Consider the following 27,861-nt stretch of genomic DNA (forward strand, 5'->3'; position numbering starts at 1 on the left):
TTGCACACACGTCTCAAATGACACAACAGACCTACTCCAAATGACACAATGGACCTACTCCAATTTTGCACACACGTCCCAAATCACCTCACGAAGCTATCCGGACCATAAAAACTAAGTTCCGAGATCATTTACTCACAAGTCAACTTCCGATTGACTTTTCCAACTAATGCTTTCCAAAAAGAGACTAAGTGTCTCATTCCTCTACACAACCACTCCGAACCCGAACCAAACAACCCAATACCACATAATACAACTGAACAACACATAAAGAAGCAGAAATAGGTTTAACGGGACTGTAACTTATGAAACGACCGGCCGAGTCGTTACAGAAGAATAAAGAAGTGAGATTATACGGAATCACTTTGCCTAAATGCAAATAATTAAGATATCTAGGCCTGATGTTTCAAAAAAATTATGTGATAGATGAAGACGTTATATAAATTGAAAATATGATAGCCAAAATGCAAGTGTCACTAAAGTTTTGCGTGATAAAATGATATCTACCAAATAAAAAGACAAGTCTTATAGATCGGTTGTAAAACTAGCAATATTATATGGAGCGAATGTTGGGCATTTAAAGTCAAACATATCCATAAAATGGGTCTCATACTTATTCGAATTCTAAAGTGGATATGCGATCATACAACAATAGTCTAAAGATGGCTAGATTTGGCAAAGGTGTATAAGTAGCATATATAGAGGATAAAACGAGAGAAACTTGCTGGAAAGGATTTGATTATGTCTTACATTTACTTTAAATATACTTATTGATAGGTGTAAAAGTATGATAAGTGAAAATATTAAAAAGGAATAAGGTAAACCGAAAATCACAGAGAAATTTTCTTAAAAACCTACAATTTTCTGGAGTTCATGAGAACTAGCAAAAATATGATACAAGGAAAACAAAAAGTCTATGTGAGCGACACCAATTAATTGAAAATTTTGTATAATAGTAGAATATAAGGAACTTATGTGCAGAAGTTCTTTTTCTTAGAGTTCTTATTTTTATTTTTATACAATATTATATTGAGATAAATTTGAGATGAACTTAAAAGGAGGAAAGTAAATAGACAGGAATCATATTGTCGATCCAATTTATTTGAAATTAATGTGCAATTATTGTTGGTGGAAATAACTCTTCTCTATACAACTCTTTAAAAATTTATTTTTAAATGCACACTTCACAAAAAATAGATATAGATATAACTTCTCTCTATTCCATTTCTCAATTTTTTTGAAAGAGAAAATTATTTTTCGTTCGATATTTTAAAGATGGATAGACTTAGGCTTTATTTATTTTTATTAGGAATTTTGGATTAATATGTATACATCTGAAAACTTATATGATTATTAAGATGACTCTAAATCTAAACAATATATAATTAATATTGTTTGTTTTCTGAACATATGAGTCCTTAATTTATCATTATTAAAACTTATTAATGACTATAAAATTTAAAATATGTAATTAAATACTATATCAACAAAATATTAGTGAAAATACTAATTTACATTGTAATTTAAGTTGTTTGTTTGATCAAATACACTTTAAAAGCTAGTAAGAGTGATCGTTAGCCATACTGATGATGGACATGACTGGAGATGATAATGATTGGAGGGTGGTAATTAATGATGGTTAGCAATAGCAGTGGTGTTTCGTTGGGGATGGAGAACGGCAATGGAGGTGGTTTGTGGAGGCTGACAAAGGTAGTTAGTGGTAGAAGTGGATCATGGTGGTGGTAAATTAGTGGTGATGATAGTTGGTCATGGTGATTGACAATGAAAGTGATACGGTGGTTGTTGGTTGTCAATGGTAGTTGTGCAACGGAGGTCGATGAAGGATTGTGGTTATGCGTCAAAAGTTGTTGAAGATAGCTCTAGCCGGTGGTGGTAGTTAACAATGGTGATTGTACGCTTAAGGCTTGTGGTCGCAATGGATATAAGAGTAAACAATCATATTCATAGAAATCTTTAAGTATCCAACGTCAAACCTATTAAAAGCAACAACAACAAAAAAAAGAACAAATAACTCCATTAGACTAAAACAAACGGTGCTTCACCTTTATCTCAACAAATACAAAAATTCTGACGACTGATTCAATTGCCCTCTCTATAGTTGCGTGAAGCAGCATGAGTGCTAACCTATCTAAGGAAGGAGGGGGAACGCGAAAGCAAGGCTATCAGCCATGAAGTACGCATAAGCGGGAATAGGCTAATTATCTTTCCAACTTAACTGTGTCAAGTCAATAGTTATTTTTTATTAGGAATTACGATAATTGCACTATTCTTATGTGTTTCCTAACCATCATTCGTTAACTTAAAACAATATGACACTGCTTCCATTCGTTAATCTGAAAAGAGAGTGCAGCATTGCCCAAAAAGGTCTTCTGAAATTGGTATGAACATATTACAGTTCCGGCAGATGACAAAATCAAGGAGATGCAAACCCGACAACAGTTCCCTCTGGATACATCAAAAGCAGTATTGCCTTTCCTACTTGCAAAAGCTAGAACAGTAGGTACAAGATTCGAGCAAGAAACGAAACAAGAACAAATGAGCTTTTTCACTGAACCAAGTAACGGAACATAATCTAATTAGGTTACGAACAAGAATTTCAAGTCTGCCTCTGTTAGTTTTCCCAAGGCCTCCGAAGAGCCACCGACCGTCCTGCAAAAGCATTAATATTGAATGTCAGGACATCAGAGAGAAAAGGAAGAGTGGCCAAGTAAAAGAGAGAAGTCGGGAGCTAAGAGTAAAACGGAAAAGGTCAGTAATTTCTGTCCAAATGAGATTCGAGGGGAGATGCATCTGAGTGTATATTTTTGCAACTTATATGAATGAGAAACCCTAAACCTCCTATTCGAGCGCTCCATGTATAGCCCCATTTCAATCCCTAGCCAACCGTCTTATTTTTTAGTTGTAAACATCTCGACAACGACTAAACCTTAATCCCAAACAAGATGGAGCTGGCTATATAAATCCTCACTGATTGTCGCTCCATTTAAACTCATCAGGTCATATTTTATACAAAGATCTAGAGAGCAGAAACTGGTAAAGATGCTGTCATGTGACCAGAAGGTCATGGGTTCAAGCCATGAAAACAACCTCTTGCAGAAATGCAGGGTAAGGCTGCGTACAATAAACCCTTTGTGGTCCGGCCCTTCCCCGTACCTCAAATAGCGGGAGCTTAGTGCACCGGGCTGCTCTTTTATTTTTTTTACAGCAGAAAAAATTTACGTGATCTCTGAATTTATCTTGAAATCACTTCTGAGGGAAACATTACGAAAATCACTCAGCAGTTACAAGTCATCAAATTACTCTCTGAATACACATGCAACTACCTCAGTGAAGTTGGAGAAACTTACCCTTCAAAAACCAGTTCCTTTTTCTCTTGCAACTTTAAGATCCTCTCCTCAATTGTATTCTCAATCACAAATCTCACAATCCTAGAAATGAGAAAACAGCAATAAGCTCCTTTTCAATGGCATAGCAGGTTGAAGAAACACAAATACGCACCTGATTGGTTTATACTGCCCTATTCGATGGATTCTATCTTGGGCTTGCTGCTCCACAGCAGGATTCCACCAAGGATCCATCAAGAAAACCTAGTAAAGTTACAGAGAAGAGCAACAAGGAAAGTAGTCTAGGTCATTCAAACAAAAAATTACAAGTCCACATAGAATCTAAGCTGGTTCTTTAGGTGCACAGAGAAGATAAGTTAAAATATCTCAAATGAAACAAAATATTTGGAACCTGAACAGCAGAAATAATGCAACAATAGATTCAAACCACTTGGTATTTAAAAAGAAATGAAGAGTCCGCATTCACAGGGAAAGGAAAGAAACTCCTTACATGCGATGCCACTGTAAGATTGAGGGCAACACCTCCAGCTTTTAAGCTCATAAGGAATATCCTGCAATCTGGATCCTCGGTAAATCTTGTAATTGCAGAATCTCTTGCAGTTATAGACATGGATCCAACTAATTGAACACAACTGATACCCGACTGCCAAATGCACACAAGAAATGCTTCTTGCTGTAATTACTGATGGCAAAAGGAGGGGTAGGTGTGAAGGGGACAAAGATAAAATGTCTTACCTTCTGTAGAGAATAGTGTATCAGATCCAAAAACGATGTGAATTGGCTGAAAACTATTGCTTTTGCAGAACCATCTCTTTCAACCATGAACCTTATTTCTTCTCTCTAGAACCAAATAAAACAAGTAATGAGAATGAAGCATACACTTCACATACAAAGTTCACCTTAACACTTCACATAGGGGTTCTTACTACCATAACAGAGGTACTGTAAATATTCAAAAGAATAATATTAGAAGAATTTAAGCCAAAATGCCAAAGGATATAAATAACAATGAGACCACAAAGAAAACTTATTATTCCTCAATTAGTTTCCACTTCAAAATGGGGGCAGTATTTGATGCAAAATTGCCAAATGGCAAGCAGAACTTCCATAGACCTCATCTGTTCCCAAGTTAGCACACAACCAAGCCTGACAAGAACTTCTCAATTTTCCTAGGTGCCTATAACGCAAATTCACCAAGAAAAATCTAGAAAGACAGAAACTATCATCCTGAACTTCTAAATGCACAACATCATCTAGGTCCTATATCTGGTAAGTTAGATGGCATAGGAGTCTTAGGAAACAAATTTAGTGCCTGCAAATGATGCAGTATAGCAGCCCCTACTACTCTTTGAGAGAGGAAAGAAAATCATAAAGCAACAGATAAAGGCAAGATAAAATATAGTTATTGAAGGGAAAGTAATCTTATACCAAAGCATCTATTTTTGTGCTTGTCTGGAAATCATTAAGACGAATTCTGTTCAGTATACTTGATGACCTAAACCCTTTGACAGTCGGTTTAGTTTTCTGATCCCCCTTGTCATTTGCAGTGAAATCCACTGCAAGTGGTTTAGAACATGAAGGGCATGACACTTGCCCCACAGTTGCAGAAAAATCTATCAGACATGACTTGCAAAAGACATGTGTGCAAGAAGCAACCTGCCATAGTCAAAAGAAACACAGTTTTATAAGAAAGCTGGTTCAAACAGCAGAATAATAGTTAAGGAATTCAAAGCATCTTAGGTTGTCAAGAAATGAGGTACAAGAATTCAGATCATAAATTCCACAAGTTTTATGAAGTCCTTTTAGGTGTAAAAGGCATTCCTAAAAGATCTTCTAGTAAAAAATTGAGTGTCTTTCATGCAGTGCTGGAAAAGAATTTGCAGAAGCTCAGGCACTTACAAAAAGACTTGAGAAGCTATTAGGAGTAGCTTTTAAAAAAACATAGTAGATGCAAATTATGAGAAATATGGCCACATTAAGATTTGAAATATCAATCATATAGTATACAGAATATTAATGTAGTGCAAGTACGAACTCCATCAAATTCAATTTTCGTGAAGTATCAAATTTCTTGATGAGCTTGTTCCTTTTTTGCCTTTCTTTTCTTATGAAAGGGGGAGGGGATTAAAACTCACAACTGGATCTTCTACTGGATCATGACATAAACCACATGGTTGTTCAACATAGCCAGAATCATCAGTGTTTCCACTTCTAGCCAAAGCAGTACTAGAGTATACCACAAGGTAAGGATGATCAACTGCCTGCGGTCAGACCAGAAATAAAATAAAGTAAAAATAAAATCAATCAAATACAAGCAAAATTTTACAAAGTGATCATTTTTAAGAAAGAAGCATGCATATCATAGAAAGTCAAATTGTGTGCCTTACTACAAGAAGTTTGAACTGTTTATTTCTTTAAGGACCTACATTTATCACGGAACTTCAGAAGATGCAACAGGAGAAGGCAAGATTTGTATATAAGGTAATGTAATGGAGGACAACATCCCAAATTCAGAAAATTTTGGGCCACAGCATGCTAGAAAGAGTAAAATAATCAGAGTAACCACTTGCAATCACAAAGAAGACTAACAAAGTTAAAGCTCATTCTTGTTCTTGCATGATACTTCTTTAATCTAGGAATTAAAAATAAGAATAACAAACTCGGTACTTCAATATGAAAAGAGTTACAGAAAACACTTTCTGTGTATGCAATTTGACATATAACATGCTATTGCATAAGTGCCATTTAACTAAACAAGGACAATGCAGGATTTTGTCCATCAAAGTTAAATTATTAGCAAGGGGGCCGTAGGCCAGATGGGAATCCTTGTCTAACATTTCGCCCCACTAGATTACGTATCAGGCAGATTTTTTATGATCCAAACCAACAGTGGATTTAGCCTCTTAAATTTTTGTCTCACATAATGTTCTCCTTTTTCATTGATTTGTCATCCAAATACTGCATTCATTTATACGAACTTAAATTCAATAAGACACCATGATGTAAATATTACAGATAAGGGATGCATAGCCTAGTGGGGAACTCCCACCACCTCCAATCATATGAATGACGGTTTGAGTAACCAAGGAAACATAGTAGAAAATCCTGTTGGACTCCTTGGTACAGTGGTAGGGGGTTCATGGGTGGAGTTTTACACTTTATCATATAAAAAGAATAGTAATGACAATATTACAAGAAAAAATTAAGTACGGAAAACCATGGAGAAAGGAAAAAGAGATTAGTTAAATTGAAAGAAAGTACATGCCAATAAGAAATGGATTCAAAAAAAAAAAGCAAGACTATACAAAAATATTGAAGGTATAAATAAACGGTGAATAAAAGCTATAGTGAAAATATTACAGAAAAAAATGCTTAAGGAGGAATATAAATGATGCGAGATGGGGGAGGAATGTCAACACTGATCTAAAATCAAGCAGCCGTGGCAGGTGAAGACCAAACTGCAATAGATGCTGCGGAAGGGAGAAAAACACTTGAGCAGAGTGGACAGTAGTCGGAGAGGAATAGAGTGGCATTTGAAATTGCTTTGGTTCAGCTATTTTGGAAGACTTAGCTTTAAACATGTTGCTTGTTTGGATTAGGTCGTGTTCCAATAACCATTAAGTTGAGTTTGACTAGAAATCAAAATTAATTTGCTTTTTCAAAACTGACTTTGAGTTGGTTTCTATTTTTGGGACCACCAACTTTCAGTTGGTTTCTTGAATACTGGTTTGGTTTACTAAATCAAAAAGATTTGCTATTTGTTTTTACATATGTTTTCCAGAATATTTAGAAAACAATTGGGTAAGGAAGTAATTGAAGAGAAAGGAAGAAGGAAAAAGAAAAGAGGAAGAAATATCAAAAGAATTTGTTTTTCTCTATTCATAACTGAGGAGCATGTTTTTTTTCACCTCGATTCACAGGGGAATAGCATCCCTGAACTATAATCTCACACCTTCCCAGGCTTACTTTATTTGGTGATTGCAGATAATTTGTTCTGACCCAGACTTGTAACAAACAACAGGTAACTCTATCCAAGCCTAATTCAGAGGCTAATACTACAAACCAAGTGATCCTAACAAATGAGGTTATCAAAAAAATGATCGTAATAATTGAAGTATAAAACTATATCTCCAGTAAGAAAATTTAAACTACATATCTTGAATTGCCCCAAATAATATGATTCGAATCATTAAAAATGCATTAGATCCACTCTTCATTTTTTGAGAGAAAACAGAGGGACCGGCGCCGCCCACAATGTCGAAATGAGGACGAGAAGTTCAGGATGTGCTAGGTTTGCCAGTAGTGGCGAAGTTGAACTGCTAGTAACACTGGTGCGAAGAACCAGTAATTATTTCCGTGAAAGGGATCAGTGGAAGGCTTAACAGGTCACCTTCAGCTTATGTGGAACACATGGTTATGGCCACTGTCAAGAAAGGTAAGCCAGATCTTAAGAAAGTTATGCCCGCTATTATTGTTCGCAAACCATGGGTGTGATGACCCAAAAAGTCATCACTTGTGTTGCAAGTAAATCTGTGTTCTGAGGCCTTAAAAACCTCTCTTTGTCTCACCTCGATTTGCGGGCGCAGTCCGGGCGCGTTTCCGGAAAGCTTTTATGTGAAAACTAAGTGAAATAAAGAAATTGGCTTTTAAAATTGATTAAAGTTGACTTTGGTCAACATTCTGGGTAAACGGACCCGGACCCGTGATCCAACGGTCTCGTAGGGTCCGTAGTAAAATTTGGGACTTGGGCATATGCCCAGAATCGAATTCCGAGGTCCCAAACCCGAAAAATGAATTTTTTAAAGAAAATTATTTTCTGAAAAAATACAAAGGTTTTTAGAAGTGAATTGATGCATTTTCTTGATGGTATCGGGCCTGTATCTTGGTTGCGGAGCCCGGTACAAGTTTGAAATAATAATTAAGATGAATCTGTAAAATTTGGTAAAGATCGGAGTTGGTTTGGTATAAAACGAACTTATAGTTGAGAAAATAGTAATTTTGATGTTCTTGAGTGATTTCATGAATTTGAGGTTTAATTCATAGTTGTTAATGTTATTTTGATGATTTGATCGCACGAGCAAGTCCGTATGATGTTTTTAGGTTAGGGTCATGTTTGGTTTGGAGCCCCGAGGGCTCGGGTGAGTTTTGGACAGGTCACGGAGTGAAATTGGACTTAGGAAAGGTTGTTGGTATCTGGTTTTACCCAGGCCTTTGCAAGACCAGGCTTCGTAATTGCGAAATTCCCAGGCATGGGAATTGCGACCCAGATGTCGCAAATGCGACCCTAGCCTGGGCAGGCCTTGGTCGCAAATGCGACTAGTCCCTCGCAGATACGAAGGTGACCGAATTTTCCCTTGGTCGCAAATGCGACAGATCCCTCGCATTTGCGAAGACAGCAGGTCCTGAAGGGGTTCGCAATTGCGACTGGTCGCAATTGCGACATCTGCGACCAGTGAATTAGGACTTAGAAGCATTTTTCTTCATTTTTCAAAACTCTCTCAAACTCTAAGCTCTCTTGGGTGATTTTCTAAAGAATAGTTCTTCTCCAAATCAATTATACAAGCGAATTGGTGGTGGAAACAAGAGGTAAAGCGATAGTTGAGGCTTGAATTGTGTTCGTGGCTTTGAGGTAAGTGTTTGGTCTAACCTTAGCTTGAGGGATTAGGAGTTGTGTCTTATTTGCTATGTGTTAATTGTTGAGTACGACATATAGACATGGTGACGAGTATCTATACATTGGTGTCAAGCATGCCCGTGAGTCTTATACTATGATTAATGTGACTCTGTTTCGTATTGTTCATGCTTTATACGATGATTTTTATTGTTGAACAAGGCTTGTGGAAGTATTATTGGAAATTGAACATTGTCGAGCGTTGGCTCAAGTTGAGAATTGAGTTGTGAAGTAAATGTGGAAAAGAGAAGAGGTTTATGATATTGTCTCCCTTGCCGGGATGTTATTGCTTTTGATATTATCTCCCTTGTCGGGATGTAATTACTCATGATATTATCTCCCTTGCCGGGATATTGTTGTTATGCTATTGTTCCCTTACCGGGATATTATTGTGATATTATTGATTCTCTTGCCCAAATTGCTTTGTGATTGTTGCTTGGGTGAGGAAGAGTGTAAAGCACGAAGGGTGATGTCGTGCATGATTTTGAGTGTGTTAATGCACGAAGGGTGATGTCGTGCTAATATTGTGAGGTAAAAGCACGAAGGGTGATGTCGTGCCGCACGATGTACAATGCTGAGCCATGATATGAGTGATAATGCACGAAGGATAATTCCGTGCATAATTATGTGAGGTAAAAGCGCAAAGAGTGATGTCGTGCTTATTATATTGATTCTTGTGGTGAGGACGAGAGTAAAAGCACGAAGGGTGATGCCGTGCACTTGTCTTTGATTTCTGATTCTTGTTGATAATTGAATTATGGTGTTCTTTACATTCATCTGTTGTTTCTCTGTTGTTACTTGTTGTTCCCCGCAGCATGTTTCCCTCTCCTATCCTTAACTATAAATTTTTGCCTTTACTTTTCCGTTGTATATGAGTTAACTGCACGGGTTTATTTGGTAGTCTTGTCCTAGCCTCGTCACTACTTCGCCGAGGTTAGTCTAGGCACTTACCAGCACATGGAGTCGGTTGTGCTGATACTACACTCTGCACTGTGTGCAGATCCCGGTGCTGCAGCTGTTGGACCACAGTAAGGTTGTTGCCTTCAGTCCATCAGGCGACCCGAGGTAGTCCTGCAGGCGTCCGCAGGCCTTGGCGTCTCCTTCTATCTCTCCATATTGTTTCTTCTATGTATTTCTGAAACAGCTTTGTATTTATCTTTCGGACCCCTATTTGTAACATTCCTAGACGGTCTGTGAATTGTGACACCAGATTTGATTAGCTTTTATTTATGGATTTGTATCGGTATTAATATTAGATTGTTACATTTCATTCTTCCGCTTTATTATTTCAGTTGTTTATACAATGTTAATTCACAATTGTTAAAGGATTAAAAATGAAAAAGGTAAAATATTTGGAATGATTGGCTTGCCTAGCTTTCACTAGTAGGCGTCATCACGACTCCTAAGGGTGGAAAATCCGTGTCGTGACAATAGGGCAGAAAGGACGGTGTTTACATGTACTTTTAAGATAATGCTGAAGTGATTGTGAATCCAAAGGGTGCAATCACTGGCTAAATTGGGAAAGAGTGTGCTGATCTTTGCCCTTGGATCCCAGGTGCTGTCAATGCTATTCTGTAGAAGCAGAGTTGCCAAGTAGTTTGCAAATTCTTGTTTTTGATGGTTTCTTTAAGTTTTTTGAAATCTTAGGTTTTCGTCTTAGTGAGAATTAATTGCTCCAAGTTCTGCAGTACTACAAGATTTTCACCCATTAACAACATCAAATATTTCATTTCCATGGTTTAGTGCTTTTACCACAATGGATACAGAAGTATCGATATGTTTCTTCTAGAAAAGAAAGAAATGCATTAGATCCATAGTTTGAAGGTTTAACAATTAACCAATAGCAACAACAGAAGTATCGATATGTTTCTTCTAGAAAAGAAGAAATGCATTAGATCCATAGTTTGAAGGTTTAACAATTAACCAATAGCACAGCATCAGATTGAAATGCAGGTACCAATACATTATCCAGAACAGTTCAGATTGAAAGCATGATCTTCATACCTGTCGCAGCCGTGTGAGTAGATCAAAAATGTGAGCATAGTTATTCATCAGAGTACCAGCTTGAATGTATCTGCACCAAAATAAATCAGAAATAAAACAATAAAGCAGTAAGGAAAAAATACGATGCTTATTCCGGCGCTCATTTTTAACTTTTCACAAGGTAAAAGTAGCAGGTTTTGAGCATTTTCCAGAGAAAAAGATGTAAGATGATTATTTTTCAGGATTTCCAAGAAATAAACGCATGTATCTTCCAGGATGACTTAACACACAGCAATTAGATGAAACACAAACCATGCGAGTAGTCAATCCAAAGACCAAAGAAAAATAACACAAGGAAAAACCATGAGCTTCCCCAGTTAAACAAATTGAATGAGAGAACTTTACACGAGCAGCAAACGGAGAGCAAAAGCAAAAATGACTTTCAAACAAGAAAAAAGTCTAGTTGCATAAGTAATGATTAAAAAAGATGACATACGTATTAAATTGTGCCTGGCTTTCATTGTACAGTGATGTGTAGTAGTCTTCTTCTTTAACATCCAAAGAATCTTTGCGCAAGGTAACCTGAACGCGAAAATAAGTAACCAGCTAAACTGGAGAGAAAATGATTATGAACTCAAGCAATGCGTTAATGGGGGACAGAACTTACAATCCTGGGAGGAAGCGCAAGATCAGCAGCCCTTCCCTTTTTAGTACGTCTTAGCAATATGCTTTTCAAAATTTTGTGTTTCAACAAAACCATCGCATCTCTTCCAGTCCCACGATTCCCTTGAGATTGTATGGGTGAGGCAATATACTAGAAACAGAAGATGTACCAACCTCTATGTTAGCAAATCTTTTTTTCTCAGTAATAAAAGGAAGCACCAAAATAACTATATGAATTCCATACTTACTTTATTCCACCAACAAAAGTGCCGAACAGATTTGTGGGGGCAATGTGGGCAGTCGGTTGGGCTACGACAAATATAAAAAAGGAATCAGAATACAAGAGATTTCACCAAAAGTCAAAAAAAGAAAAAGAGATTCAAGTAAGAAAAACTTCAAGTCATTGAAACATTCAATGACATATTCTCTGCTAAAAACGTAAAGAAATAACAGAGTAAAAGTAAAATAAATCTTGAGAAACATGTTTCTTTCTCCAACCAGGTTAGGTGCAAAAATCAGAAAGACGCTTTAAGTCTACCTATAGTCCAACACTCTGCAATCACAATCTTTGCAGAAGTAGTACGAGTAAGGAATCATTTGCAGGAAACGAACCTGTCCAAAAGTAAAGCATGTATTTAGTTTCACAGTACGTTAGCGACAAGAGAGCATTAATCACAAGAAACTTACAAGCGAGTACAACTCTCCTACACGGTTCTGGAGGGGAGTACCACTTAACGCCCACTTATAAGAAGATTCTAACGCAAAAATAGCTCTTGTAGTATTGCAGCGTCTATCTTTCACATAATGGGCCTACACCACAAAATGCAATAAGTTAGCAAACAGAGAATAGAATGCACATGCTTCACTATGAAGACCAAAATTAACATTACCTAGTCAAAAAAGAAAAATTAGGGTAGGATTCCCAAACTAGATTGCACATAAAACTTTCATATCATGAGCAATTGAGCATTGCAATGTGCTTTAGGACAATGACAAACATTTTTCATTCTCTCTTTATTCTAAAGGATGAACACGTAAAGCCTTGTATAATATGTGCTAGCTTTCACCCAGAGTGTTAAAGCAGTTAGCTAAATCAGATCCATATGCACCACGCCGATCTTCATTCTCTAGCTCCTTAAAAAATCACCATTTTGATCCCCAGATTTCCACCTTTACATACTTTATGAATAGCTTGATTGTCTGGAAGAAAACTGGTATTGGAACTACAACTTACCAATATAGGAGGATGAATGCTTACAGGAAGAAAGTGAAAGAAAAACAAATGAGAACCATATCTAGGGAAACCAACAAGTTTCATGAACATCAGAGAAAATTATAAATGTGAACTTCACGAAGATGCCAACCAAAGAAAGCGAATTATCTAAACGAATGTGCAAGTCTATGACTCTATTTAGGCATGATTACCTCATCCAAAATGATACGGTTCCATTTTACAGAGTGCAAAATTGACTTCCTCGTGATCATATCTTGATCAACACCGGCTGCATCATCAATAGAACTGGCATCTGTCTTGATCTTGCGCTTCACACCCTTCCCACGACCTCTTTTACTACCTGTCTCAATCTCTGAATCACTGTCTGTCTTAGCCTTGCCTTTAATAGATTCTTTTTTCAGCTTTGACGTCTTTCCTCCAGGTTTTGACTTCTTCCTCTCCTGCTTTAATTGCTTAGCAGTTCTAACAGCATCTGGTCCACAGAAGTATCTCTGGTGAACAGACAACTTTTGTTCATAAAAAGATTTTCCACACCACTGACATTTTTCTTTTGGTGGCATCACATTTTTCCTATACTCAGCCTCCACTGTGGAGTATGTGGTGATAACAAAATCATATTCTGCGAATTTGTGGATATTTTTCTCCCTGTTTGCACCATGATAAACAAGAATTTTGTTGCTTCCTTTAGTGGTAAAGCGGTCAATCTCACTGACCCACTGAATCACAGCAACAACAGGACATATAACAAGAGTTCCTTTCACTGCTGGGAGCTCCTGGGAAGTACAAGGGGCAGATGACAGTAAACTGGATTCAGAAATTGCTTGCCCTAATTCGCGTTTAGCAAGCACAAGAGCTATGGCTTGAACAGTCTTTCCCATCCCCATCTCATCGGCAAGAATACCGCCTCTAGCAGTAGATTCTTCTTGCTTCAATGCCCAAGCCAACCACTCTTTCTGGTACCTCAGCAACGGCATAAGCAAATCAGATGGTGTCTCAGCAGTATCATTCACCAACCCGTTCTGACAATCCAAGTCTAAATCATTTGTATAGTTTTCAGCCATCCACCGATCATTCTCTTCTTCCCAGATCTCCCACATCAAAGTGGGTCTCTTCTTTTTATTCTTGTCGCGGTTCTTCTTCCTATCCTCTATCCTCCCCATCAATAGACGGTAGCCACTATCTACTTCAACCCCACATCCTACTTCATTCATCATCCTATCTACATGCTCCTCTTCTACCTGCTCTTCGTTTGATTTGATATTCTTACTGCCCCTCTTTCTAGAGGATCCCACTTTCCTTCTTTTTATTATATTGGACAAAACTTCCTCGCTGAAATCATTATCAAGAACTCCATTAGTTTGGGCTACCCTCAACAAATTAAATATATCTTCGTCTGCAAAGACAATGAAACAAATTAGTACAATCATATAATTAACCGCCCATGTGCTATTCAAAGGCACATCCATGTTTGTCTGCATGAGCTCTAAAAGTAGCCCAATAGGAAATATGTAAGTATCATGCATCAGCGAAAAGAAAATCCCAGCATGCTATTAAAATGTCTCTGTAGTCGCAACAATTAGAAAAGACCAAATTGAGGACATGTCAATTCCGTCTTGTAAACTGGTAAAATTTGCATGAAGAATAAAAGTTACATGGAATAATACCTTCGTCACTGCTTCCGATGTAATCTGAATCCGAAGACATAGGAAGAAAACCATCCTCATTATCCTCTTTTTTTGATGAGCTATCCTCATCAGAGCTATCCTGATATTGGTAGTTTCCTTCTCCTACTTTCACAATTCACATTCAAGTCCAACCACATCATTTACCTTATATACAAACACATACATATAGGATATAGATATGTATAACACATGCCATGTAACAGAAATGCTTTATCACACAAAGGGTAGCCTGGTGCACTAAACACCCGCTATCCGCAGGTCTAGGGAAGGGTTGGAGTGCTATGCACACAGAGGTTGCTTCCGCGACTTGAACCCGTTACCTCCAGATCACTGGGCGGCAACGTTTATCATTGTGCCAAGGCTCCCTTTCAAATGCTTTATCACACACCAAAAAAATTAAAAATGAAATTTTTTAAACAAAATAGGTCCATTTGTTTCTGAGGATGAGGACAAACTCAAAAAAGACCTCCTTTTGAAAAATTACAGAAGATAACCATCCCAGTTCAGTCAATCAACCCCTTGATCCTTAATCACAAGTCAGTTAGGGTCAAACATTTTTTTACTATAATGGTGGTGTAGGACATGCTTGACTAATCTCCAGATACCTGCTACCTCCTATCAACACAGGTACCATCAACACAAGTACCAGGAAACTCTATCCACGAGGTTTGGGAATGTAAATAAAAAGGATTTTTAATCACGCAATCAGTAAAGATCCACTCCAACTCTTCAACTGCCAAGTCACCCCACTTGGGGATATATATATATCAGTTCCTCTTATTCACATCCATTCCATTTCAAGACTAAATTTGAAACAAAAAAGAAAAAAATGGAATTTTTGGAACAAAATAGACTCATGCGTTTCTATGGATTGGGGCAAACAGAAAACAGAACTTCCTTAACCCTTAATCATTAATCACAAATCAACCCTTATTACTTATATATCAATTTCTCTGTGCACATCCATTTCATTTCTAAGACTAAATAATTTCCATTTTGCTCGAGCAATCAGTAAAAATTCCAAGAAAAAAAACTAAAAATAAGAAAAAACACCAAAAGAAAAAGGAAAAGTGTATGATCGCACATGTATAGATAGAGTACTAGAAATAAAAAAAGGGAGTGAAAGAAAAGATTTTGAGCGAACCTTTGATCGAAGACGAAGGACGGAAAGAACGGAGCTTCATTTTTCACTGAAATGGAAGAGATAAATACGTAGAAATTAGGGTTTTTGCAAGGGAAAAGGGGCCGAAACACTTACAACGGTTGTGACTCCTGACTAGTGTCCCTTTTCCCTGGGGAGAGAGAGAGAGAGAAAAAGAGTGTGTTGAGAACAGAAGAATGAGAAGGAAGTTGTGCGGCGGGAAAGCATATTTATAATGCAGGAAATTAATCTATACTCTATTAAAAAGGCACGAAGGTTCGACTTTTTTACCTTTTTAAAATTAAAATAGTGTTCACATTAGATAAAATAATCATTTAATTATTTTTCTAATATTAAAAATAGTCATTTAATTAATTCCCTACTATTTAGGAATAGTTATTTAATTATTATTCCTATAATACTTATAATTGACACACATACTAGGAAACATTTTCATTCTCTACACAATATGAAGTTTTCGTCCAACTCTATATTTAGGAGTATTATTAAATTTTTCTTTTTAATTTAGGAGGATCTTTTTTAGTTAATAAAAATTTGTCCAATTTACACACAATAGGAAGGTTTCAGCTTTTCTTTAGTTAATAAAATTTTAACTAATTCACATGCTAGGAAACTTTTGATACTTTCAACTATATTTAAATTTAGGAGTATTAAAATTTCACATTTGAAAAGTTCTTAAATTTTGACTAACTCATGCACACACTAGGAAAGTTTTGATATAAATTTTTGACACTGAATTTTTTATAACTATATTAGATGAAGACAAGCTCTTTGAAAACTTATAAGAGTCTTTTTTTTTTAATAAAAAATTCACCCAATTTTATATACGCCTGTAATTCTATAAAAAGAAGTTACAATTTCACATTTTCATCATCATAATTTTGCTTTGTTGGAGCAACAGCTACAAAATTAAGGGTTTCAGATTTTCTTTCTTTGAGCAAATTTTTAATAAGCAGTTGAATTTTGCATTCATGTATTTGTATTAGTAGTTGAATTTTGCATGCACGTATTTAACCAATACATCTTATTTTGTTGATCTGGATTGTAAAGCTTGGTTGAATAGAATCCTTTTTGTATTAGACTGTATGCTTTAACTTTTAGTCAAGTTATTTATTTTACTATTTTTTATGCTCTTATTTGGACCTTTTTTCTCCGTTTTTAGTTGCTTTTAATAGTTCTTATATTGGACAAAACTGTATTAAATTATTTTTCTTAAAATTTTAAGATTTTGCAATTAACTAAAATTTTAGTTATAATTTTTTTATTTGAACTACGTAGGAAGTCCTAATATTTAATACTCTAAAATCAATTTAGATTTTACCTTATAAAATTTTTAAAAATAATTTATTAATTGGAACTAAAAAGCACAAAGGCCCTAAACGAAATGTCGTTCGTCTTTTTTACCCTCTAAATATAAAGTTCACACTAGATAAAACAGTCATTTAATTATTTCTCTAATAATTAAAAATATTTTGTTTAATAGATTTCCTAATATTTAGGAATACTCATTTAATTATTCTCCTACTATTTAAGACTTTAATTTTTCTATTCCTTTTAGATCTACAAGTCGTGCCTTTACAAATCCATGTAGATTTAGTAGTATTAAATTTTATGAACTTTCAATTACCACTAGGAAAATTTCTAAAACTTTATACCACTTATATGTTTAAGATGTTCTTTTAATAAAATTGTCGTCACTTTCAAATTTCATTTAATTTTAGACTTATGATGGTTTTTCACTTTCTATCTCCACTTAAATTTAGCAGTATTCAATTTTAAACACAATTTATCCTAGGAAAGTAACCACTTTGTAACTCCTTTTAGTTTTAGGAGGCCTTTTAAATAAAATTTTGACTCAATTAAATTTCAAGCACTTTCGTTTTATACTAGGAAAGTTTCGATCACTTTGTACTCATTTTAGATTAATTTTTTATAAGTTATTAGGTAAAAAAATAAGTACTTTGAACTCCTTTTTGTTTTAGGAGTCTCTATTTTTTTAAAATCTTTATTTATTTTAACTATATATAATTTTACCTTACATAAATTTTTTCCTGTTTCAGTTATATATGTAATGCTTCTATAAAAGAAGCTTTACTATTCTACTGTTTTTATCATCGAAACTTACACAATTTTACTTTAAAAAGTGTCAAAAAATTTGCACCGAACAAAATAGTTATTTAATTATTTTTTGAATATTTAGGACTTTAATTGTTTCTTAAATATTTAGGACGTCAAAATTAATTAAGTTTATGTATTAAATTTTTTTCTATTCTGATTATGTACTATACCTTATTTGTAAAAAAAAATCACGTTTTTAAATTTAGATGCTTAAAATTCATATATTACAAATTCAAATTAGGACTTCCAAGTTCCAAGGCACGTAGGCCATATGCCTTGAAATCATACTTTTAGCTTCGAACATCAATTTTAGGTTCAAGGGTCTTAATTATTATAGTTTTAAAACTTTCAAAGCGGGTAGACACAAAATATAGTTTCACCTTTTAATCAAATATTATTCCTCTGATATTTTTATATAATAAAGCAAGTATTAGAACAAACTAAAGGAAAAACTACTAGAATAGATCAAATTCCTAAACATGATTGACACAATTATCATTTAAAACTTATAATTTTTTATTAATTCTTATATTATAACGTAAACACATCTTTTGAATAATATTTATGTTATTTTTAGAAGATTATTCTCATTAATACGAGGTAACACCCAGCGAACGTACAATAAGATGCAACACGTACTTCCCATCTATTGATACTATATTAAAAGCAAGAAGCTCTTTAGCAAAATTTTATTTGCATTTTTTATCCTTTAAAATAGCTTTCATATTAGTCAAAGCTATAATTTAATTAATTCTATTATCTAAATTTTTAAAATCAAATAAAATTTTAATTATTAAAACTTATTTTTTTTCTTATTTTAACTATATAGAAACTCCTAATATTTAGAACTACATCGTTAAATTTTCTTTCACATATTTGACATAAAACTTTACTCTCCAAAATATTGTTACTATAGTTTTTTTATCTAACATTAAATGTACATACAATATTTTATTCCTATGATTAATATTTTTTTAGTAATTTACATGTATTTTTTCCCACAATAATATACATGCATATTTACTTTTAATATTCTTTGCTAAAATATTTGGCATTTTAGTAAATGCATCATAACAAACTTAATCAAATCATTTATCGTTGTAGGTCCAATTATTGTAACTCTAACTATCGCATTAACTTAATAAACAAATGTTTGCGTCTACTTTAATGTCCATTACAATTTTACATAACTTGTTCTTTTATATAAATTTTAATTGATTGACGCGATAAACACGTGCAACGCACGTACCCTAAAGCTAGTAAGGACAAAGGCTAGGACCACTATTGGGCGATGTAGAAAGGTAAAAACATTAACTCTTATACTCATCTTAATTAAAGGTTCGGATTTATGTCTATGTTCTAAAAATGAAGAATATACATAGAGAATTAAGTTTGTGAAAGTAAACAATTATTATAATTATTATTCTTTCACGAAGAATACAAAATTATGAAAAATTATACATTAGTTGCAAATAAAGTTTAATTAATCTGGTAGATTTATATTATATTTGAAGTTCTTTTTTATCTATTTAGTGATTTTATAATAGTAGAAGTAACCACAACATACAATGTTAGAAAACCTTAAACTACTGTAACATGTCTAACTGATGCATAACGACAGAGACTTGCAAAGAAGATTCAACAAGATGTAAGTTTGAAAAGAAAAATTAATTCAACTAAAGTAACAATTTCTTTGCATTATTGAAATAAAACGATTGGAATTGAAACGTAATTGATTAATTGATATAGGTGTAGTTTGAATGAAAATACATGCACTCGCTATTAACAATGTGCAAATTCTTTTCTTCTTTTCTTGGATTGCGTTGAGAGTGGCTCTTTGTTTAGTTGTCTTGGAATTGACATGAATGTCAAGTGTCGTGCTCAAGAAGCTTTGCAATGTGACAGTGTGGAAATCAATTAGTAAATAGTGAAAAGTGAAAACCTCTGCCTAAGGTTGTACCATACCATTGAATTTCATTCAGATAATCCTTCGTGTAAATATTATTAGCTAAAATGTCGTATTAATTAGTACTCCGTTATTTAATTCACTAGTTATGTTGTTCATTTAAATAATTGATTTGTCATTGATCGTTGTTATTTCTTATGAACGAATAAATTTATCTTTAAAGACAAAATTGAAAATTAATTTTACAAATTAATCTAATGATTATGATCGAATTTAGTATTTTGTTTACCTTATGTTATTACTTTTAAATTATTGGCAAATTTTTAATGAATAATTATATATATATATATATATATATATATATATATATATATATCATCTACAAAGATAAAATTGAGATTTGATTTTAAAAACGAATCTACAAATATGATTGAATTTCGTAAATATTTTGTTACTTTTAAATAATTGGTAAGTTTTTTATTTTTTCTGAAAAGCGTATTTAGAAGGACAGAAGCGAGATTTGATTTTAAAAATCATTCTATAATTATGATCGTATTTAGTATTTTATTTATCAGTTATATTGTTACTTTTAAGTAGTTGGTATGTCATTGATATTTGTTTTTCCATTTCTTATGAGCAAACGTGCTTATCTACAAAGACAAAATCGAAATCTGATTTTACAAATAAATATATGATTATGAATTAATTTAGTATTTAATTTACCAGTTTTGTTGTTACTTTAAAATAATTATCTTTGTTACTACTTTTTATGAAAAAATTATTTATCTATAATGACAAAATTGATATTTTATTTTACAAACAAATCCACAATTATGATCGAATTTAGTATTTTATTTATTAATTATATTGTTAATTTTTTGATCACGAAAGGTTATAGTACTATATTATAGTATCATTTTTACCAAGTTATGAAATATGAACAAAACATAAAGTTGAATGATATAATACCAAACACAACCATGAACATCTGTTAAAATCCGTAAAATTCGGTATCACAAGTGCACGAGCATCTAATGGAATATACAAAATTATTACAACTACTGTATGTAATAAAAATAGATAGAATATAACAAATATAGGGGAAGGAGACTCCGGATGTTGCGGGTCAAAGAATAGAAACTAGCCACCACCAAGTCTCCCAGCTGGTACGTCTATGTGTCTGAGTGACCACCAAAAGTACATGTCTCGGTACATGCACCATTAGTATAGAAGTGTAGTATGAGTACGTAAATCAATGAGTACCTAGTAAGTTTCTAGTCTAACATTGAAGAAGCAGTGGTGAGGGGTCGACGTCGACACTTACTAGTGGTCCGAATAACAATATACATAAAAGTAGATAGGTATGAAGCATAACAGGTAGCAACGAGATAGATAAATACGAATAGTATGTTTCTCAACAGAAGAATAAATACGAAATCATCAAATACCAATATATATGACCAATATCAGGTGCAAATATCAAAGCTCGAGTTAGGAAATTCATATATACATTGACTCCCTAATGAATATTATGCACGATTCTGTTGAGGCGAATGGCGCGATCCCATAAGAATATTGTTATATGATACAAACGAGGTCATACGACCCGATCCATAAGTGTATCCCATAATAATGTCGAGGCGAACGACTTACTTCCATAAGAATATTTCATAATACTGCCGAGGCGAACTGCCCAATCTCATAAGAATGTGAAACTTTAATTGGTCACTAGCCCTACTTGCGAAAATACGTGCAAGTTTAAGTAATCACGAAACTATCGATCAAATAAGCACAACAAGAAGATATGAATGCAAGAGAAATTATAACTCTACTGATAATCAAGTATCTCCCCATAACTTAAAGTAACAAGACTCGATCAACTACGTAAGTTTTAGTCTCAAGCTCAGTCATGTGTAACGGCTTGACCGGTCGTTTTGTATATTTGAGCTCCGTTTCTTATTTTTAAGCTTTTCATATGTGTATTTGTGCATATGTGACTTGTAGGGGATATTGGTTTGGTTCCGAGGAGATTTTGGATTGACTTGGAATATTTGTTCTTAGTTTGGAAGCTTTGTTGGAAATGTTGACCGAAGTTTTGACTTTTGTGAAAAACGACCCTAGAACGGTATTTTGATGGTTAAAATAGATTCATATGATGATTTTGTACTTAGGCTTATGCCTAGAGTTGGATTTGGAGGTTCCTAGGATGATTTGGCTCTTTTCACCAAAAGTTAGCAATTTGAAGGTTTAGAAATTTCTTAAGTTTAACATAGGTTGACTTCGTGCTTATCGGGTTCGGATTTTGATTTCGGGAATTGGAATAGGTCTGTTTTGCCATTAAAACTTGTGTGCAAAGCTTGGTGTCGTTCCGAGTTGGTTTAGTAAGAACCAGACACTTGGTTATGATTTTAGAGGTTCTTGAGTTTCAACGTGATTTCTATGCGTTTTGGTCCGATTCGTGGTTCCGGATATTATTTTAGTGTTTCGAGCTCGCGAGAGAGTTCATATGATATTTTTAGACTTATGTAGATGTCTGGTGTGGAGTCCCGGGAGCTCAGGTGAGTCTCGGACGCGTTTCAGAGTGGTTCAGACTGTTCAGTGATTGCTGATTTTTAGGTTGGTGCTGCAGCTCTCGCAAATACAAGCACCAGTTTGAAAAAAAAAGTTAGTTGATTAAACTATCAAATTCTTTGCATTGTTGAAATAAAATGATTGCTGTTTTTTAGGTTGGTGCTGCAGGTCTCGCAAATACAAGCACCAACTTGAAAAAAAAAAGTTAGTTGACTAAACTAACAAATTCTTCGCATTATTGAAATAAAATGATTCGAATTGAAACATAATTGATTAATTGATATAGGTGTAGTTTGAATGAAAAATAACATGCACTCGCTATTAACAACTAGTATACATACCCGTGCAATGCACGGATAATTGACAAATATAATCATGAATATACAGGTTTATTAAATAATTTTAAGATTTAGCATATTCTAAAATAATATTGTAAGCTTACATGAGAGAATGCTAACATATTTAGCACCTCGAATGGTTATATTAGTTAATACTAATAAAAAAAATCAATATATAAGCTTTGTTCATTGTCTAAATTTGTTAACCATAACTTTAACATTATATAATTATTTACTTTATTTGTTTTACACATTATTCGAAATCATAAATTCCTCACATAATCCCTGTCATCCTCTTATATGCATTTTTTACTATAATACTTTTCGTTAATTTTTTTATTTAGTATTTTACTTATAATAAATAATGATTTGGAACTACTTATATTTTGTTTCCAATATGATATATTTAATTTTAGTTTTAGTTATTGATATTATGTACACATGAATTTAAATTATATTTGTTATCATTTAACATCTATTAAGATTTCAGTTAGATAACCTTATCCGTAAAGTATGTTTTGTTGAATCATAATTCAAAGACTTTCTCATGTCAAATTCAAATATATATATATATATATATATATATATATATATATACACACACACACACTATAATTTTTTATTCGTATACTTTTTTTTCTTGTTGCATATATTTTGTGTTTGCAGTTTTAAGTACCTTATCATACGATTATTTTTTAGTTGTTCACTTATGTCCTTGCCTATCATTCCTCTATTAATATAATATAAATTGATATTTTATATTGCTTAAACCTAAATTATTTTTATACTTTTATTTTGTTACTCAAAACTGCTTCATTCTTTAAATTTATAAAATAACATTATATCAACCGATATAAATAATGAAAATCAATCCAAACTTGAGATAGACCTAAGAATATTGATGGCATCTAAAGGGAATAATTTAATAATCTTTTAGCAGGATTTTACTTAATTGCTTGAGCTTTTTATAACTTATAAACAAAGATTTGGTTTACTATTATTTTATAAATTATATCGATATTTTAAAATATTATATTAAAATCATATGCAACATGAAAATAAACTTTTGCTTCTAACTTCCCAATAATAAACTTGAGATGGCTCATGATCTTACAAAGTAGTTGATATATTATTTCTCATTTTAGCCTCTAAACACATTTGTATGCTCATACACATCTTCATTGAATGGCACGACTAAATTATCTAGAGATTTCTAAAATTAATAAATCAAATGGATTAATAAAAATATTAACACAGAAAAAAAAAACTAATAGGATAACACATAAAAGTAATACCCAGAATATTAAACAATTTAAGAAGCTTAAAGTTAACTAAGTCATACCTTAATTGTTGTGGCTTCATTATTAACCTCATAATCAATACATGATGAGACTCTAAGTTCGTAAAATTGCAACACAAACATAAAAATAAAAATTTGAAATCATAACTTTTTCAATACAAAATAATAAAAAAAAATACTCAACCAAAAATATTTTCAACAAATGTTCATTAAATAATATTTAGTAATGGAAGGAGAATTAAAAGCCCCATTAGCATTAATTGATGCGTCATCTTCCTGCAAATTAAAAAAAAACTTAAAATTAAATTGTTGAAAAGTAAAAATATAAATTACAACATCAAAAAAATATATATGTTTATGAAAACACACTTTTGCTACAACAATTTCATCTGCCTCCTTACAATCATTAGCCGTTACGGTTCCACATTTATTAGAAAGTTAAAAAAAAGTATATTATCGTGATCATATAGTTCTTGAATAAATATTATACGATTGCACAATAATGTAAGTTGTAGAAGAACATCACTTGATAATAATTCACTGTGATCCACTAAACTTTTCGCAATCGAATAAACTTTTAGCTTCTTCATAAATAAATAAAAAATGGTATCACCAATATTATCTTTCACCTTCACATGTATCTTGAATCTTATCAAGTCATTTCCTCGAGGCTGCGACCATTACTGAGATTCTGAGAATAAGAAAGCGAAAGAGAAGGAGAAAAAAACCATAAGGTTACTGAGAAAAAAAAAGAAAATAGATTGAAAAGAAGAGAGAAAAATTGTAAGGGATGGGGTTTAGGATAAATCTGAGAAATTGTAACCGCTTTAAATTCAAAAGTATAATTAAAAGTTGTTTTTAAGTTTACAAAATTAATGTAAACAATCTGCATTTTTTTCTCTATAAAGAAGTAGTTCAACTACGTTTGTTTATTAAGAAAATTAGTTTAAAAGTTAATATAAAAAAATGATAATTTCTCAAAAAAAGAGTCCTAAATGTGCCTTAGATTACGGCTGCACGGTTAAACTTAAGTTCAGATTTTGCATATTTCAAAACAAATTTAGAACTTTTTTATTAGGACACTTGATAAGCTTGAATTAGTATTATTCTATAAAGAATCTTCATATAATTTAGCCAAAAAACGGCAAGAATTTATTTTAAATAATTTTAAAAAAAGAATAGGGTGTAATTATTATTATTATTATTATTATTATTATTATTATTATTATTATTATTATTATTATTATTATTAATTAAGAAAACATGTAGGGGGGAGGCATGACTTTTCAATTTCTTTTAAAAACAGTTAAGGAAGTATAATGTGCAACTAATGTAGCCTGCTTTTTTCCTGAAAATAAGGAGGTAAAAACGTATGTTATTGAATTTTAAACATTTCAAAAGTTGGGATAACTATAACCTTAACTGGAGAGAAAATAGTGCAAATTAACATTTCAGAGCACTCATAACCAAACAACTGATTTTGAATTTGAGTTTAAAAATAATTAAATAACTAATTATTAATTTACCTAACTGATTTTGCACTAAAACTACTACATGTCTTTTGTTTCCTTTTAATAATATATAAAATATATAACTATAGATATAGAGACTATGCATTGAACCCCTTAACTTCTTTCTGTATTAATTTTTTAAAATTTTGACCCTTGATAAAAATTCTGGCTCCGCTACTATTTTATGATTGCTTCCCATGTTCCAAATTAGACACAGGTAAAACGTAGCATATACACACTGTCTAATTTGAACGTGAAAAATAAAAAGAATTTAACAAAAATATTGAAGACCATTACTTGGTTAAATTTTTAAAAGATTAGAGGAGAAGAGTCCTTGGAAAAAAGGGGGAAAAAAAGAAAAAGAAATCGGAGAAGTTCTTCATGATACTTTCTTACCAAAATAAATCTTTTTTTTCGATTTGCAATGAAGTCACAAATTTTCAAAAATAAAAAAACAACGAAATATCTTAATACGTACGTAAAAGTTGGAATAACTATATTCAGATGCATATCTTCCATGTTTTAAGGAAAATATTCATCTTTCTAGATCATTACTAAAAAACATAGATTCAAAATTAACAAATTCTATCCAGAAAATGAATATTAACTAACTCTATTAATTGTGAAGCAGTTATTTTTCAAATAATTTTATAGCTCCTATTTTTTTGGAGGCTTGTCCTAAAGTACCATGTGGCAAATTCTGATGATGACACTTGGCTTTAGGAGAGGGTTTTTTCCTCTCCTTTTAATAATATATAGATGTGCAAATTCTTTTTTTCTTTTTTTTTCTTTAAAAACCATGCACTCGCTATTAACAATGTGCAATTTTTTTTTTCTTTTCTTGGGTAGCCATGAGAGTGGCTCTTTCCTTAATTGTCTTGGAATGGACCTGAATGTCAAATGTCGTACTCAAGAAGCTTTACAATGTGACAGTGTGGAACTCAGTATAGTAAATAATGAAAGTGATAACCTCTGCTAAAGGTTGTACTATACCATTGAATTTCATTTAGATAATCCTTCGTGCAAATATTATAAGATAAAATATCGTATTGAGTAGTACTACATTATTTAATTCACTAGTTATGTTGTTAATTTAGATAATTGATTAGTCATTGATCATTGTTATTTTTTAGGAACGAATAAATTTATCTATAAAGACAAAATTGCAATTTGCTTTTACAAATTAATCTAATGATTATGATCGAATTTAGTATTATGTTTACCTTAGGTTATTATTTTTAAATTATTGGCAAATTAATTTATATATATATATATAGAGAGAGAGATATTTAATTTTAAAAATTGATCTACAAATATGATCGAATTTCGTAAATATTTTGTTACTTATAAATAATTGGTAAGTCTTTTATTTTTTTTTCTGAAAAGCGTATCTACAAAGACAACCGAGATTGATTTTAAAAATTAGTCTATGGTTAGATCGAATTTACATTTTATTTATTAGCTCTGTTGTTACTTTTAAGTGATTGGTAAGTCGTTGATCTTCGTTAATCCTTTTCTTATGAGCAAACGTGCTTATCTACAATGACAAAATCGAAATTTGATTGACAAAAAAAAACTATGATTATGATTGAATGTAGTATTATATTTACTAATTATATTGTTAGCTTGATACTTTTAAATAATTGATAAATCATTATCTTTGTTACTACTTTTTATGAAAAAATATATTTATGTATAATTACAAAATTGGTATTTTTTTTCTTTTGATCATGAAAGGTTATAGTATTATATTATATAACTACTAAACAAGTACAGGGAGTTGGTGCATAGAGTCACTAAACCCATGGCTAATACTATCAGAAATATTAGTAGGATCTTATCGAGAGACATCATGTGCAATATGACAAAAAGAACAAGTTTGGCCTATCAAAGTATGGTAGCCATGCTGCTAAGCTGAGCCTAGTACATCATGCACGATCTTCTGAGAGGAGATCCATGACAAAGGGAGGACATTGATAAAAAAAAAAAAAGGTGTTGCTGCTTCCGACCGATAGTTCATAACCAAAAGGAGCTAGTTAATCCGCTGCTATCTTTTACTCCCTATACGTGTGTGAGAGTAGTGGGTCATGCAACTGGTGGAGCGTGTACATATGGTCATTTAAAATGTGTGGGTAAAGGTTGAAAAGGTCATGCATCATATATGAGGTAAAATTGGTTAATGATAGTTGGTCGAATGGTGAGGTGACATGTGAAATCGAAGGCAAGTGGAAAGTGAACCAACACATAGCTACCACATGGTGCAGGTGTGTGAGCAGTGCAGGGTGAATCCCGAAGGAAATATAAACTAACAACTAAGATTCGAAGGTTTTAATATCGGATAGCATTTAATGAGC

At 32.9% G+C, this 27,861-nt stretch overlaps 1 protein-coding gene across 2 annotated transcripts; it reads right to left on the bottom strand.

Moving 5' to 3' along the window:
- Nucleotides 1-2,349: 2,349 nt before the first annotated feature.
- Nucleotides 2,350-15,947, bottom strand: LOC104241999 (DNA repair protein RAD16). Of its 2 annotated transcripts, XM_009796973.2 has the most exons (17): nucleotides 15,860-15,936; nucleotides 15,746-15,791; nucleotides 14,581-14,703; nucleotides 13,108-14,309; nucleotides 12,370-12,492; nucleotides 12,221-12,294; nucleotides 11,931-11,991; nucleotides 11,687-11,833; nucleotides 11,516-11,601; nucleotides 11,041-11,110; nucleotides 5,501-5,626; nucleotides 4,794-5,021; nucleotides 4,101-4,205; nucleotides 3,856-4,008; nucleotides 3,520-3,608; nucleotides 3,369-3,449; nucleotides 2,350-2,670 (listed from the first exon to the last, which is right to left on the bottom strand). In XM_009796973.2, exons 2-17 carry the CDS (start codon nucleotides 15,783-15,785, stop codon nucleotides 2,598-2,600), a joined length of 2,781 nt encoding a protein of 926 aa, XP_009795275.1. In that variant the 5' UTR covers nucleotides 15,786-15,791; nucleotides 15,860-15,936; the 3' UTR covers nucleotides 2,350-2,597. The 2 variants fall into 2 exon arrangements, with proteins under 2 accessions (XP_009795275.1, XP_009795273.1); XM_009796971.2 differs by having other exon boundaries at nucleotides 15,746-15,947.
- Nucleotides 15,948-27,861: the final 11,914 nt, after the last annotated feature.

This window comes from Nicotiana sylvestris, chromosome 5, assembly GCF_000393655.2.
Source record: "Nicotiana sylvestris chromosome 5, ASM39365v2, whole genome shotgun sequence".
NCBI lineage: Eukaryota > Viridiplantae > Streptophyta > Magnoliopsida > Solanales > Solanaceae > Nicotiana > Nicotiana sylvestris.

Coding starts and splice junctions, on each gene's coding strand:
- LOC104241999 (XM_009796971.2), bottom strand. CDS start 15,785: ATGAAGCTCCGTTCTTTCCGTCCTTCGTCTTCGATCAAAG. Junction 11,602..11,686: donor TTGCGCTTCCTCCCAGGATT/GTAAGTTCTGTC, acceptor TTTCGCGTTCAG/GTTACCTTGCGCAAAGATTC. Junction 2,671..3,368: donor AAGGAACTGGTTTTTGAAGG/GTAAGTTTCTCC, acceptor ATGCTTTTGCAG/GACGGTCGGTGGCTCTTCGG.